The sequence below is a fragment of the Monomorium pharaonis genome, chromosome 6 (assembly GCF_013373865.1).
Source record: "Monomorium pharaonis isolate MP-MQ-018 chromosome 6, ASM1337386v2, whole genome shotgun sequence".
NCBI lineage: Eukaryota > Metazoa > Arthropoda > Insecta > Hymenoptera > Formicidae > Monomorium > Monomorium pharaonis.
Window position 1 is genome coordinate 19,007,834 of NC_050472.1, and position 17,059 is coordinate 19,024,892.

Consider the following 17,059-nt stretch of genomic DNA (forward strand, 5'->3'; position numbering starts at 1 on the left):
AAGCAATATCTATAGCAATGGAGGAGTTATGATACTCAATGTGCAGGATGTTTAAGCAACAAACTATTTAGGCAAAAACTAAAAAAAATTATAAAATTAATACAATAAACATTAACAAACTGATATAATAAACACTATGTTATTTATTTAACTTTCTTTAACAAAAATTAATATTTTCTTAAAATGCTAAAATGTATATTAAAAATAATTTATGGAATAAGAAAATTATTAATTTCTTGAGCGTCAAGATAACTGCTCTTTCACTACTTTCGCTTCAAATATTACCATCTACGATATTATGTGTTATTTTATGACTAAAATCATAAAATCGATAGTCGGTGCGCTGCGGTTTTTAAGACTTTCAATATTAGAAAAGAAAATGCTGTTTACAAACAAGAACGCTATTACTAGATATTTCGAAGAAATTCAGTGATTTATATAATTTAACAAATTGAAACTTCCTAATTAACCTGATCAATGATGCAGAAGATAGCCTTGTTATTAAATACAAAGTAGAAATGATCATTTAATGTATCATGTATCTTAATTCGATAAATGCGTGTTTGCATGTATTATTTTTAGTATGAGAGATCTGGAGGGGTTTTCACGTCAATTTTTGCGTGTAAAAACCGTTGTTACGGTATACGTATTTATTAGCAATCTTATATTTTAGCGCGATCATTATAATTATGCACGTAGACTCTCGCACATGCAATCTATTAATAAATGCGCTTTTGACACGATTCCCATCAGTTTACTCACGCAGTGAATAATTATATACTTATATATCCACCGTGCATAATTTTGCATGATAAGATCTTAACAAAACGACCGTCTAAGTTGCATTATTGGTATATGAGCAATACATAATTATTATACAAATATACTTTGAACATGCAATTTTTTACACCCCAATTTTTGTTATTTAAAATAATTTTTAGTTATTATTTAATTAGTTTAATTGGTTAACATCAGTTTAAAAAAGAATTGTTTAATTTTAAGATATATAATATATCTTATTTGTCGTTTTTCAAATACTTAAAAATATTTTGGTTTTAAATTTATTTAACACTAAAACGTTTATAACTGTACGTCTTAAAGATTTCACCATTTAAAACTATAATAACTATTAAATATTAAAAAAATGGAGACAAATAAAGTACGTTAATCTTTGAAATTTGAACATTTTTTTAGTGTAATCGTTAACCGTTTACTGGCAAATTATAATTACGATTTACTACTATTGATTAAAATTGCAATAAAAAGATGCTTAATATTCAATGCTTTTTGTTTAATTGAAACACATTCCTGTCAGTCACGCTACGAATTTAATCTACATGCCAGTGAAATTAAACACATCGAAAATTAAGTAAGGCGAATTGCGAAGCACTCCGAGAGAAATCCTTTCGCTGATATGCACGAACGAACATCAAGTAAAATCTGTTTTTGCGATAATCGAGAGAGTATAGTATACTAAATGATTTAAACTTATCTATAAGTTTAGATTTATCGAGAGACATCGAGACAGCTTATAAATTGTCAAATAATTTCCCTTGCTAAAAAAATAATAAAAGTTTAAAAAAAATTCACAATTTATGACAATTTTAATTATTACATTTACTATTTACATCACACATTGAATATGTTGCAACAAAATGTTGTTTAAAGCCACTGCTAAGCTTATTGTTCCTTACATGGCTTCGCTCAATTGGATAGAATTTCCAATATAAAGTCAATATTGTTAGAAATACGCGTCCTTGTTGCGGGAAAAGTAGAACTCATTGATAGCAAAGTGAATTATAGAAATAAAGTTCATGCAATAGAAATACAATACGATTGAGTCTCACAAAAAAGTGTTATTTTAAGATATTAAAATGTTTTGTTTTCTATCTTTATTTTTTAAATACTTATAAATATTTTAATTTTAAATTGCGTTTAGATTTTAGATACTAACATGATTAAAACTGTTAAATTTTAGATGTTTTAGTGTTTCAAATCTAAACACCATTTAAAAACTGAAATATTTATAAATATTTAAAAAATGAGGATAAAAATAAAACATTTTAATATTTAAAAATTACACACTTCTTTTTTGAATAAATATTACATGATGCATCACATATTACAAATATTTCTCTTATTATGGGGTTACGTTTCGAAATTTTGGTTACAAATCAAATTGATTTGTAAATATATAGAAAACATTATTTGTGCAAAATATAATTATTTTATTACTAAAGTAATTGTACATTTACTTAACAAATAACAAAACAAAAATTTTATTAAAGATTTAATTCTTAATAGGTTAATATTATGAAATTAATACTTACAAATTTGAATTACAAATACTTGTTTATAATCTACTAATTTATTTTTAGTCAATAGCGTGCTGGTAGTAAAAAATTAATAAGTCTAGGAAATCATAAATAGAGGAATACTCTATATATGAAAAATACCAGAATAATATTTACTTTTTAGTTTACAAAATATATTACGGCTAAATTTGCTAAGCAATTTTAATATACGGAAACATTTAAATATACAAAATAAAAAATTTACACGTATTTAAATAGATTTCAATTTTAATATCGCACTTTTCTCTGCGCGCATTCTCACGAATTGAACCTTGTATTGTATATCGCACGAATGCACTATTTAATAATTCTCACGATTAATCTTTTGATGTACAGTCACGAAAGAAACTTCAAATTAAACGAGGCACATCTTTCATGGTCTATATCGAAAACGTAGCAAACGTACGTCGCTATCTAACCAATACAAGCCTAATACGTGAACTAATATTATTAAGGAATTAATATAGATATCCAATTGGAAAACGAACGGTCCCAGTAGTGTGTCGTAGTAGTCGGTAGAGCTAACAACGTTTATTGATACTTTTCCGGTTCAATGAAGCATCAAGAATTTTGAGATTTCAAACTTTCGAGGAACGAAGAAAGCATATAAAAGAACGTAATTGATCAATAAAGTTATTTCAATAAAAGCTATATTTGTTATAGCGAGGAGTGATTGCGATAAAACTTTCACTGATGCACTTTAACATTTTTCTTTTTTTGCAAAAAGTATCTGGTGCGCAATAAAAAAAGATAGACGGAAACATTGCGTAAGTAGTTCTTGAAATAATAAGTGTTATTAAGATATTCGAAATGTTGCTGCCCCACTTAATTGGAATTACGAATTAATTAACATTTTAATATGGTAATTCTCAACATTTAAAATCGAGGAAAGCGAAAGTAATTTGAACATTTTATTGGATATTTATTATTCTTATTTAAAAGTTTTCACAATGACGTAATCATTTTAAATTAATTAGGAGTAAGGTTTATTTTTAATTTATTATTTATAAACGTGTTTTACGTTTAAAGTATATGTTTAAATACTAAAAGGTAAAAAGGGATCGGAGAATTAAAATCGGCGTCTGTATAATTTAAGATATATTAATTATTTAGAAAGAGTATACTTTTCTAGAATAAATAACGCATTCATCTCAAGTGAGACCTTATTTAATAACCATTATTATTTGTTTATTATGGCATAAAGCTTACATCACAAAACAGCAATTTTTAATCCTGCTAACATCTGAAAAGTTAAAATTGCTCAAATGACTTAAATGACTAAAGAAGAAGAGAGTCAATAAGGCTACTTTTTGACCTTATCTCAATTAAGTAATTCTTTTTACTTTTTAATAGTAAATGAAAAATGTAATATACACCAGCATAAAATTGTTTTTGATTGTAAACAAGTTTTAATTAATATATACAAGCTGTTGATTTACAAAATATTTTTAAATAATTTTTTAAAAATAATATTAAATGTTTTAAATGTTTTTTTATATTTAGATTACTACATTGGTATTTTAATCCTAATACCCATTATCATTCATTATAAGATTTTGAAGATATCATTAAGGAATGTGCTCAAATCACCCTTGCTAATCAGAAAACATATTATCAAATTCCATTGAGCTTGTATCATAGATGTAAAATATATTATACGAGTAACAATTAATAATATTTTTAATTGTATTAAAAATTGATAAAAACAAAAAATAAAAAAACCGAAATATAAATTATTATTTTAAATTTGTTAAATACCTTTATAATGATCTCAATCTTAACCTAATGATTTAAACTTATTGATAACTAATGGGATCAAATCAAGGGATACAAATCTACATATAATATAATTTTATTAATAAATATAACAAAATACTATAAAATAATTTTTTACAATTTACATTTATTATGCTAATCGCCATTTATCAGTGAAATATGTCGTAAATATTATAATTATTTAACTTTATGCATTATCACGAACATAAATGTTATATAAACGACAGACTATTCATATTTCAAAAAAATCAATTAAAAATATTTTTTAATTAACAGTTTATATCGTTATTTCATTAAAATTACTTATAATTATAAGTAGAACTTAAATTTACGTGGATATGTATTATACATTTATTATACATTTTGTTTATTTAAGCTATTATACAATAAAACAAAATTGTTTGACAAAAATTAAGAGTGGTCTTATTGACCAAGATTAAAAGATTAATTAAAGGCTAAATAATTGCAATGTTTAAAAATAACAAATAATTAAATTTAAATAAATATATTTAAAATCTATTTAGTAAATCATCAGTGATCAAATTTACCGCTTTTCCGCAGTAGACTCCATAATCATATACATATTTTAATAACTTAATAAATCTTATATAACTCAGGTATCTTATTTGAAAAGAATGTTTTAACAGCCACACATTTGTCGATCATGTATAGAAATGACCGGAGGTGGAACTAACATGGCGTACCACGGTCTCAGTCAACATGTCAATTTCGAGGTAATACCGGATCCAGGCGAGCGTTTTCGATTGGAGGAATTGATTGGGGAAGGTACATACGGCGAAGTGTACGCTGCTTACGATAAAGAAACCGGTAACAAAGTAGCCATCAAAATACTTGAGAATGTTGCTGACAACATCGAGGAGATTGAAGAAGAATATCTAGTGCTAAGAGATTTAAGTCAACATCCGAATATTCCGTTCTTTTATGGTTTATTTCTAAAACGAGCGAAGCCTGGTCAGGAAGAAGATCAATTATGGTTCGTGATGGAGGTACCGTCATTAAACAAATTTGTGTAAAACAAAATAAAAATGTGACAAATTCTCCAACAAAAAAAAATAACAAAATAAAATTTCTAAGATTAAATAATTGTATTAAGTTAATAGATGTTTCATAAGCTCTATTCATATAGTTGCACTGAAAATATAAATAAACGATTTAGCCAAGCTATAACTTGGTGCGCGAGTTAACATCTATAATTTAAAAAATTTGATAATTCATCAAAGAAACTGTGTCTGAAAGCAATAAATAAACTGTTAGTAACTCTTTGCTGCAATAGAAATTGCTAATAAAAAATTGTTATGACAAGTTTACTTTATTACAGCAGTAAAAGTAAGCACCATTTTAGTTAGTATGTTTTATTAAAAATTTTAATATATTGAATACATTTTTGCAGTTGTTTTGCTATATTAATAAAATTGCTGTGTTGTTACAACAAACGTAATTAATTATAATCGCTAACTTTATTTAGCTGTAAAATTGCTACTCTGTCATACATTACAATTAAAGATCCGCTGAATCAGTGAAGTTCTTACAATTAGTTGTTTCAACAATAATCTTCTTTTTTCAGTGTGCATTCTATAAATATCTTCTGTAAGAAAAAAAAGCAAGTGAATTTAATTGAGAAAAAATATACATGCTAATAATTTAAAATTTTTATATAATTTGGTTTGACTTTTTCATAATTCCTACATATATTAATTGGTCGGTCCAAAGAATAAACGGAATCGAGGATATGTAAAAAGTTAATTGCTCCGGTTCCAGTTGTGCACTGGAGGCTCCGTGACCGATCTCGTGCAGGGTCTTAAAAAACGTGGCAGTCGCCTAACGGACAATCAAATAGCTTATATCTTGAAGGAGACCGTCGAAGCCCTGATCTTTCTGCACAGTAATCATTGTATGCATCGTGACGTGAAAGGTCACAACATCCTCCTTACGGAAGAAGCGCGCGTCAAATTGGTTGATTTCGGCGTATCCTCGCATCTGGCCGCGACTCTCGCCAGGAAAAACACATCTGTCGGAACACCATATTGGATGGCGCCGGAGGTGAGCTTGTCTAAGAAATTTCCTTGTTTATGGAAGCAGGCATTTTATAATAAGTAATAGCGACAAAAATGATACGGCAAATCAAGCGATTTATTTGCTGTAAATCGATTAAAATTACATTGAAAGAAATGTACTAGATTTAAATAAATATTTTTTGTAAATGGTACCAAGCAGAAACTTTATAAAAAATAAATAATATTTATTTTAAATAAAATAATATTTCCTATAATTTAGAAAATGTTAATACATTTTCTTAATTATAGAAAATATTATCTTATTTGAAATAAATATGATTTTTTAAATAAAATTTTTGCTTGGTACCATTTCAAAAAATATTTATTTGAATCTAGTATATTTTTTTTACTGTATGAATATAAAACTTAAGTAAAATCTCAAAAGTAATTTTGTTAGTTTTTTATTTAATTAAAATTTGAGAAATATAACTCGTACTCCTTTACCGATTTAATTGAGAAAAGCAAAAAAATTTCTAAGAATGCATGATATAGATTTCATATAATTTCAACATATTCAGACGTTTGGTGAACTTGAAATACAACTTGTATCGATTGTGTCGCAAAACAGGTGATAGCCTGCGAGCAGCAATTGGACTCCTCGTACGATTCGCGCTGCGATGTCTGGTCGATCGGCATCACCGCTATAGAGCTGGCCGAAGGCGATCCCCCGCTGTCGGAATTGCACCCCATGCGAGCACTCTTTCAAATTCCAAGAAATCCTCCCCCGTCCTTGAAGAATCCGGATTCATATTCATCGGAACTGACGGATTTCATAGCCGAATGCCTGGTGAAGGATTTGGAGCACCGGCCGTTCGCCAGCGAACTACGAGGGCATCCATTATTGACGAAGATGGAGCCGATCGTAGGGAAAATCCGACAGCAATTGAGAGAGGAAATTCGTAGACAGAGAACTGAAGGTCGCGTTCATCGGCAACCGGAAGTGACTACGAAACACGGGAAATTGAAGACAGACCGCAAGACGAGGCCAGAGAAGATGTACATGGACGATTTGGCGGCTCTCGACATGCTATCGGAAGAAGCTATTGTCGATCAGTTGCAACACCGATACGAACAGGCACAGATATACACGTATATTGGTGACATATTGGTTGCCGTTAATCCTTTCACTAATCTGGGTTTATATACCGGTATCGTAAGTATTTTATTTATGTATTAAATTTTATTTATGTTTCGTGTATCAGTAAACCACAGGTGTCAAATTAGCTGCACAATTACGGTATTAATAGACAGGGTTGGGAACTAACAAGTTACTTGTAACGAAGTTACAGTTACAGTTTTTTTGATAACTAATAACTTAACTTCGTTACTTTTCTCCATCTGTAACTGTACACAAGAGGAATTGTATCAATTTTTAAAATCGAATAATTGCCATATTAATATGTTAAATAATTACACTACAATTAAGAAACTTTTTATTAAATATAACACAGGCATTCCGAGTTTTGCATCTGTAGAATGTTTAGCATCGGTGCCTCTATAATGATGCCACAAAAAGGTCATCTTAATGATGATATATTTGAATATTAAATTCTATAAAATTAGTAAAAACTTTTATTAAAATTTTGTAACAAAAAAAATATATGATAGCCAATGTAGCGTTATATTTCATTTAATTTTGATAACAGTAACATATGATTTAGTCTTTTATTATCTTTACAAAATTCTCATTTAGTGTACATAAAATAACTTGTTAAAGCACATAATTAAACATGTAATATACAACAGTTAATAAAGCATAAAATGTAAGATTCTTATTTTTTATATTTAAAATAATGTAATTATTTAAGAAAAAAGTTACTAAAAAGTAACGACTCGTTATTTTTTTTTGTAACTGTAACTGTAAAGAGTTAATTTTAAAAATCGGTAACTGGTAACTGTAACTAGTTACTTTTTCAATGAAAAAACTGTAACTGTAACTAGTTACTTTTACAAAGTAATTTTCCCAACCCTATTGATAGATAATTAATTCTTCATTGGCATACCTAATTCTTTGATTAACTTTGACACACTGGGTGGCTCACACTTAGAACAATTTTCTAACAACTGGCATTCTCATATAAAACATTCAATCGTCATAAGAAAAATCATAGATCAATTTCAAACTTTCTAGAATGTATTACAATAGTTTTTTCAATAAAATATTATCATAGTTTTTGTAAACGAATTCTTGCTTATCATATGTCGAGAAAAAATGAGAAAAATCTTTAAAAACTTGCAACTTTTACCAATTTTAACATTAAAAACTAAAAATTTACAGAATTGTTATTTAGATAAAATATTTTAAGGAAAAAAAATAATTTTTTTGTGGGCTTTGAAAAAAATATTTATTTTACATATAGAAGATAGGCTGTTTCGATAAATAAAAAATTAGAAAAGATACAGAACGTCAAAGTTACTGTATGAGTGGCTCGCATCCAAAGTGTCAACAAAGGGTTAATGCGATAAATAGTTGATAAAAAATAAATCATTATAATTAATAATTATAATGATTTATTCCTTAGGAGCAAAAACGATACAAGGGTCAAGCGAGATCGGACAATCCCCCGCACATATTCGCGGTCGCCGATGCCGCGTATCAAGCTCTACTTCATCAACGTCAAAATCAGGCGATAGTCATCAGCGGCGAATCGGGTGCTGGTAAGACGGAAAGTGCGAATTTACTACTGAAACAGCTCGTCTATCTCAGCAAGGCGCCGAATCGCAACCTCGAGGAGAGAATACTGCAAATAAATCCTATAATGGAGGCTTTCGGAAACGCCACAACCGGCATTAACGCGAACTCTTCCAGGTTTGGAAAGTACCTGGATCTAACGATGACAAAAGGCGGAAAAGTTACCGGTGCGCGAATCTCCGTATATTTGCTGGAACAATCACGAGTGATTGCTCAGGCCGAGTACGTTCTCGAAAGTTTATTATATATTATAAATTTATCAAATCGATACTATCCTTTTTTTTCAACAGCTGTCAAAAGTTGGGGAAAATAAATTTTTATTACTAAACCTTTTTAATTTAATGGTAGCGTTTCGGAAACTATGAGAGATAGAATAAATCTGAATCAAGTCTGAAATTCTTAATCGAAATGTAGATTAAATAAAATATCGTTAGATAATTTTTTTAAAAACAAATAACTTCTGGTTAAATTTTTTGTATCATTTATAATTTTCGAGAATAATAAAAAAATATTAAATTATGAGTAATGTAGAAACGCGATGAAAATGTTTATAAATAAAATTTTCTGATACCTTAACCACATGTCTTTCGAATATAAATTTGCATTTCAAAAAATTATCACTTTATAATTACTTCTCTTTTAAAACAACTATATGTTTTTTACACCTATTGATTTATCTCATTATTTTGTATATAAAAATATTAAAGTACAATTATCAGAAAATTAATAGTTTATACTTTATATCAAAATGTGTCAGAATAAAATATAAAATAGCGATAAATAAGCTACTCATTTTTAAATAAATTTACTTTAATACTTTTACATGCAAAATAATTTAAAAAATTATACAATCATATTTTAAAAAATAAAGTTAAAAATAAAGCCTTTATGTAATATTAAAAAATTGATTTAGCTATTACATACTTTTTGATTATATATTACACGTTTTTTTCCTAAAAAAAAAGGCATACAATTTTTGTCTGAAACATTTTTCTCATAAAAGTTTTTTTATTAGTTATTAGCAATTCTCATATGAAAGAGAGAGAAAGAGAGAAAATCACTTTGTATACCCGGAAAAAGATTCATATAGAAACATATATATAAATATATAGATATATAAATATGTTTCATATAGAAACATATATAAATATATATAAAATATGTCCATTTATATTAGTTTCCTTTCTCTTGTAAAATTTCTGTTTAATATAAAAAAATAATAGTCACACAAAAAAAATAGAAACTAATAAAAAAAAATAATTTTTGCATTGCTTCTTTTAAAAAAGCTAAGCTATTCCGGAATATATATAATTTAATAGGACAATTTTTTATACTTAGCTTTTTTAAAAAAAGTAATGCAAAAATTATTTTTTAAATTAGTTTCTATCTTTTCAGTATAACTATTATTTTTTTATATCAAACAAAAATTTTATGAAAGAAAGGAAACTAATATAAACATATGTGGACATATTTTATATATATTTATATATATATTTCTACATGAAACATTTTTTTCCGAGTAAGCTACATAGACCGTATAAAAACTTAATAAACAAACTAAAGACCTGCTATTTTTCAGGGGTGAGCGAAACTTTCACATTTTCTATTATATGTACGATGGCTTAGAGACAGACAACCGTCTCTCGGAATATTACCTCGACCCTACGCTTCGGAGATATCATCGATATCTCACGCATTACAGTCACACATCGCAGACGCACATTGACAAGTTCCAGCAGCTCAAAATGGGTTTCAAGGTACTCGGATTTCAGGATAACGAGGTAGACACGGTATATCGGGTTTTAGCCGCTATTCTCCATCTGGGTGACATTGAATTCGCCGAAGTGGCAACGCAAGACAACACCGACAATAAAAGTAGAGTCGTCGACACTATTCCATTACATAGAGGTAAATTTTTTCTTGTCCTTGTTATATTTATTGTGATGTAATTAATGCAATAGTGTATAATAATTAGGAATATTACTTATTAGAATCAATTACAATTAGTCACTAAGACTTTCATTTACGTATAAAACCAACCATGAAAATACAACAGCCAATTAGATGCCGTTAAAGAAATACTTTGTTTTCAGTTTCGAAACTACTCGGTGTCGAACAAAACGATCTCTTAGAGGCCCTGACATCAAACTCGGTGATGACCAGAGGCGAGACAATTACGCGGAACAATACGGTAGCCGAGGCTCGTGCGGCCCGCGATGCAATGGCCAAGGGTCTCTATGGCCGGCTCTTCGATTGGATGGTCAACCAGATCAATTGTTTGCTGTGCTTCAGCCGCTCGCCGAATTACGAGCCGCTGGCAATCGGACTGCTCGACATCTTCGGCTTCGAGAACTTTCCCAGGAACTCGTTCGAACAGCTTTGCATCAACATAGCTAACGAACAGATACAATACTACTTCAACCAGCACATCTTCACCTGGGAGCAACAGGAATACATGGCCGAGGGAATACCTGTGGATCTCGTCGAGTTTTCCGACAACAGACCGGTTCTCGATATGTTATTGAGCAAGCCCATGGGACTCCTGGCGCTTCTCGATGAGGAGAGTCGATTTCCCAGAGCGACCAATCGATCTCTGATCGGTGAGTATTCCAAATACATTATTCTATAAACATATTTTTGCTGCGCGCTGGCTTCTTTCCGTACGTTATACGTCAGTTCATTTCACAAAACATTTTAAAACTTTCTTTAAGCAAACAAAATTTTAATAAACTTTTTCACCTGATAATTAAATTAAGCGCAGTTTATTTACTTAAACTCAAATCGATTGTAGGCAGCGAGTAAACATTCGCTGTCTGTACGTTTTTAATTACATTTTGTAATTGTACTGTGCAATTTTTCTGGCAGAGAAATTCCACAACAACATTAAATCAAAGTTCTACGTGCGCCCCAAATCGGACGCGGTCTGTTTCGCGATACATCATTTCGCCGGCCGTGTGGTCTATCAAGCCGAAGGATTCCTTGAGAAGAACAGAAACTTCCTGCCTCCCGAAGTCATTCAACTAGTACGACAGTCGCAATACGACATGGTTCGTTTCCTGTTCCAATGCCCGATCACGAAAACCGGTAACTTATACTCGGCGCTGCAGGAAAGCGACTCAAGGAAATCACAGTCGAACCAGAACACAAAGGTATGTGTGTATGTGCGTAGTGGAAAATCACCGGTATCGACCTATTATTTTATTTTTAAATTATAGCTTTTTTAAACAAAAATTAAAAATAAATTTTGAAATCATCTCTTATAAAAATGTAATACCTTATGCAATTAATACTTATTTTTAGTATAAAAATACTGCCGTTAATACTCAAAATAAGTAATAATTACTGGCCGATTTAATACGGCCCAGTACTAGTTTTATAAGGAATAAATACAAACTAAAAAAATGACAGCAATTTTTTAATTATTTTGAATTTTGCAGCAATTGAATTTTTCATCAAATTAACAAAAGTGAATGTCTGACAACATGAGACCAAAAACCCCCAAAACAGACATACAATATTAAGCAATTGAGTTTATACAATATACATATTAATATATATGAGGATTTCTTTCACTTTCAAAATGTTTTTATCGATTTATATAAATCTTAGTTCCGCAAAATGCAACATGTAGCGCGACAACATATAAAAATTAGATTTGGTTACTAACTTAATAGATGGCTCTCTTAATGCTGTATCTTTTATATCCTACATAATTTTTACAATCTTGTCTTATTGACAGGTATGTCGGTTTACGTTGCACTAATTTTATATTTAAAACTATTATATAAGAAAAATTAAAAAGAGACAAATATAAATAAAGCAATTTTAGAATGCTGCAAACATGTAAAAAATAATCTAATATATTATCAATAATATATTATTGTTTAAACTATCCAATTTGTGCAAAATATGGTACAAATTTTATTCTTGCTTTGAAGAATACATTTTTTTAGTAACTTTTATATAGAAAAAAGTCATGAATATAGAACTACGGATTTTTTTCTTTCTCTGTATATGAATTATCTTTTTCTTTAGTTAAGCATGTCATAGTTATTATAAACATCAATAAAATATATCGTTTAATTTTCAAGAAATAAGGTAGTGTTGCTTAGGAATCTGTGTCAATATTAGCGATTTTCTTGTGTTAAATTCACATTCTGTATGCATAATTTTTTTCTATTTTTGTACGAGGTATTAACGACATACAATAATTCGTCGTTTCGTAGGAACGTTATTCTAGTCGAGGTTTAGCATCACAATCGAGAGCTCAGCAGACAGTAGCAACATACTTCCGGTATTCTCTAATGGATCTATTACAAAAAATGGTGTCCGGTTCGCCACAGTTCGTCCGATGCATAAAACCAAACGATTCGAGAAGTCGTACCTTCGACAAGGACAAAGTTGTAAAGCAGTTGAGGTACACCGGTGTTCTCGAGACGATACGTATAAGACAAAACGGATTTTCTCATAGGATACCGTTCAACGAATTCCTTAAAAGGTATTTTCAGACTAGCTCCAACGGACGTGAGAAAAAAAGCGAGATATTTTCATTAACTCTTGTCAATTGCACGAAACTGTACAGGTATTGCTTCCTTGCTTTCGGCTATGATGAACGTGTAATTGCCAATCGGGACAATTGCCGGCTTCTTCTATTACGATTAAAAATGGATGGATGGGCGTTAGGCAAGACGAAAGTTTTTCTGAAATACTACCACGTCGAATTTCTCTCGAAATTGTATGAAGAACAGTTAAAGAAAATCATCATAGTCCAAGCATGTGTTCGACGATGGCTCGCGAAAATGAAATTTAAGAAGCAGAAATGGCAATACGCCGTATCAGTGGTCACGCTACAACGTCATATTCGAGGATGGTTATCTCGAAAGCACACAGAAGTGATATTGGCTCAAAAACGTGCGAAACAGGAAAATGAAACGCTCGAGTTTATGAGTGAGTGATTTTATTTTCAATTTTGATAATAAATTTCCTACTCCATTATCGTTATAATATTTCCGTTTATTTTTACATTTTCATAGATGAGGCAAAACGTAAAGCGCAAGAAAATACGGAGATTATAAATAATCACGAGAAACAACAAGTGCGTAAAAACCTAGAAAAAAATAACGCTGCGATTGTAATACAAAGCCGTATGTATAAAAATTGTAATATGCCACCTGTAATTGACAATCAAGAATATTATATTATATGTAATTGATTTTTACAGATTTCCGAGGTTACACTATCCGTAAACGATTTGGATACGAGCTGGAGGAACGTTTTAAAAGGATTTTAAACAATTTTGACAACATATATGATGGCCATAAAGCGCTGTTACGCGAGGGGCTGAAGCACGAAGATGCAGCTCTTATCGTTCAAAGATGGTACAAGAAAGAAGAAAAACTAGTCAGGAAGAAACCAGTCGTGAAAGATCCTATACATCCCAAGCTACGTCAAGCAGATTTAATTCAATTTTCCCAAAATGTAATTACAAATTATTTAATTCTGATATTAATTCTTAAAACCCAATCATAAATATTCCATGACCATTTTTTATCCATGAAAATTTTTTGAAGTTTTAAAGATGATTAAATTTTTTTACAAAAGTACAAACGTTTAGCCTAGAAATTTAAAAATATCAAAAATATGTATGTTTATAAATCTTTAGAGATTTTTTAAATTATTTTAAATAAACGTTAAAGTGATTGAACACGAAATACTCATGATTGATTCAATAAAGTAATCTTTTTCACATTATTAAGTTAATACTAAAAAATATTTCTTTTCATTCAAGTCTAATCTTTTTATTTAGTATTATAAAGAAACTATAAAAAATTGTCAACAATTTAAAAAATCTTATTAAGGCATATACAGAATAACGGAAATAGATGGTTTCCTTTTGGTAGTATATTCTACTTTTCCTAAGAATAAAAAAAGGTCAAAGAAATGTATGTCCGGAAACTCTTCTTTTCCGAGATAAAATGGTTGGACTGATTTACTACGAATCGTAGTCTACGATATGCTTCCTTCAATGTTAAGATGGCACGTTTTATTTTACGTTACTTATTTTTAACAAAAAACGTTGACAATAATTGACTCATAATTCTACATTTGTTTATAAAAAATTTTGATGTAAGAACAAAACGTGTTTATATTCTTGGAAATCTTGGATAGAAAATGTTTTCAACCTTGCGTCGAAATTTATATAACTTTTGTGAATTATAGTCTTCTCTATTTGATATTTAATTTCATATAAAAATAATATAAAATAGCCCCGCTTATTCAAATTTTCGTAATCATGTTTTAAAAAATGACATTTAAAGTAGTCACTGATATTTCTAGATTCGTCAGAAAGCAAACTGTATAAAGTTCAAACATAGATCTATTATTTAACACAGCCGAAATATTGCGTTTAAACAAACGACTAATAAAAAGTCAATATAATTTTCCACTTATTAATTTGATCATTTTTTGGGTGCAACAAACAACTAATCATTAAAAGTATTTGTTGTTAATCATTTTTGGTGCTTAAACATAGACGTCCACAACGTCGGGCAAGAAAAAAATGCTTGCTCTCCCCTCCGGAAAATGACGGCGCATGCACAATCTCTCGAATCGGTCAAAAAGATTTGTAGAAATTGCAAGAAGTACTTGTTCCTCTTCTCTTCTGGAAAAATCCTGCGGATGCCCTTTTTTATTTAAAAAAAAAGTGTAAAATTGCAGGTCAATTAGTTCAACTGTCTTCGAGGTAGTAATAACGCGTTTTTGAAAACATGATTTAGAAAAACTTGAATAGAGAGCAACGCTATTTTAGTTTGTAATTTTTTAATTTTTAATTTTAAAATTTAAATGTCAAATGTAAAGAAAAACTATGATCTTCCTAATAAAATAAATTTTTCTTTTTCTTTCCATCTTCCCACAAAAATACGTAAAGTAAATCCTTGTTTGAAATATATGTATATTCCTTCTTAATTTGATTAAGTTACCAATAGTTATTTGTCTTTCTGTTGATAGGTACATATGAAAAATCAAGAGATACACAAAAATCTCCGTCGCAACAAACCTGGCATCAGATTAAGTGATATTGAAGAACCACCGCTCGATTACATTCGTCCTGAAGGATTTAATATGGTGCAGGATTTAATATTACAACACCGCAGCGGAACGCAACTGCACGAGGAAGACAGTGTCAAGTATTATCGGGATTTGAAGGAAGAGATGAGCAGGTAGATATATATATATTATATAATATACATATTCTTTTTTTATGTATACATACACGTAAAAATTAAATTGCGTTGTGCGTTGACTTCGTGTCGCAAACAAATAAAAAATTTAAACACTCAATTTTCAAATGCTTTTGGCATTCGCATCGCAAGTGGTTCGGAATTCGAAGACGACGAAGTTGGCTGGGACTCGCCGTTGATACGGCTAGAGAATGACCTTCATTCATTGTCGAGGTACACTGTACTATAGATGCGGTCAACTGTATCTAATTTGTTCTGACGCTAATTAATATATACATATGTATTTCCTAGCCGCTATTTACGTATTACAAAAAATCAGAGAATCTCAAAATACGTATTTGCATTTGGGAAGGAAAAAGAGAGAAAGGGAGAATTATAGAAAAAAGAATTTTAATGTTTTTTTAAGTTTTAATAAAGACAGTAGAATTAATTTTTTGTAAATCGAACAAAAATTTTAATTCTCTATCGATTTTTTCTACTTTTTAATTTTTTCCTTTGCGTATGTTTAGAGATAGTCTCAAAATGTAGTGATTTGTTGATGCACTATATTAAGTCTTATATATGTACATACATTGATGTAAAACCAGATTATATGTTCTATAGGAGTCGGAGAGAACATATTCTGGAGGTGAGTGCCGAGAGGAGGGATCGTATTGCTCACAGCGATTTTGTAGTGGCACCGGAGCAACATCTGTCAAACATTTGGCACAAAGCCCTGAGACATTCGTCCGATCTTTGCGAAAACGAGATCACAAAGAAAAATATCAGGTAAGAATTACAAGATGTGTGTGCGAATAAACGTGCAATATTTTACATGTTTTTATAGCGAGCGACTTACTTAAATCTATTCAATCTAATAATTGAAACTTGTCGTTCAGTTATAATTGATTTTTCTAATCATTCAATTATTCAAAACTGATC

General features: G+C 29.8%; 1 protein-coding gene across 6 annotated transcripts in view; it reads left to right on the forward strand.

Moving 5' to 3' along the window:
* LOC105837344 (myosin-IIIb) overlaps positions 1-17,059 on the forward strand; it is a 30,585-nt gene that overhangs the window by 11,375 nt on the left and 2,151 nt on the right. For 2 of the 6 annotated variants that reach the window (XM_012682031.3, XM_012682033.3), the window contains exons 2-15: positions 4,803-5,137; positions 5,910-6,191; positions 6,774-7,358; positions 8,728-9,119; positions 10,477-10,805; positions 10,991-11,497; positions 11,763-12,046; positions 13,124-13,395; positions 13,480-13,844; positions 13,931-14,041; positions 14,119-14,375; positions 15,906-16,117; positions 16,271-16,351; positions 16,742-16,906. In XM_012682031.3, the coding sequence (XP_012537485.1) occupies positions 4,805-5,137; positions 5,910-6,191; positions 6,774-7,358; positions 8,728-9,119; positions 10,477-10,805; positions 10,991-11,497; positions 11,763-12,046; positions 13,124-13,395; positions 13,480-13,844; positions 13,931-14,041; positions 14,119-14,375; positions 15,906-16,117; positions 16,271-16,351; positions 16,742-16,906 (4,175 nt within the window). In that variant the 5' untranslated portion in view covers positions 4,803-4,804. Of the gene's footprint in view, positions 1-2,260; positions 3,122-4,802; positions 5,138-5,909; positions 6,192-6,773; positions 7,359-8,727; positions 9,120-10,476; positions 10,806-10,990; positions 11,498-11,762; positions 12,047-13,123; positions 13,396-13,479; positions 13,845-13,930; positions 14,042-14,118; positions 14,376-15,905; positions 16,118-16,270; positions 16,352-16,741; positions 16,907-17,059 lie in introns of those variants that run through there. The other 4 variants (XM_028190711.2, XM_028190713.2, XM_012682032.3 and 1 more) reach the window with 3 other exon arrangements.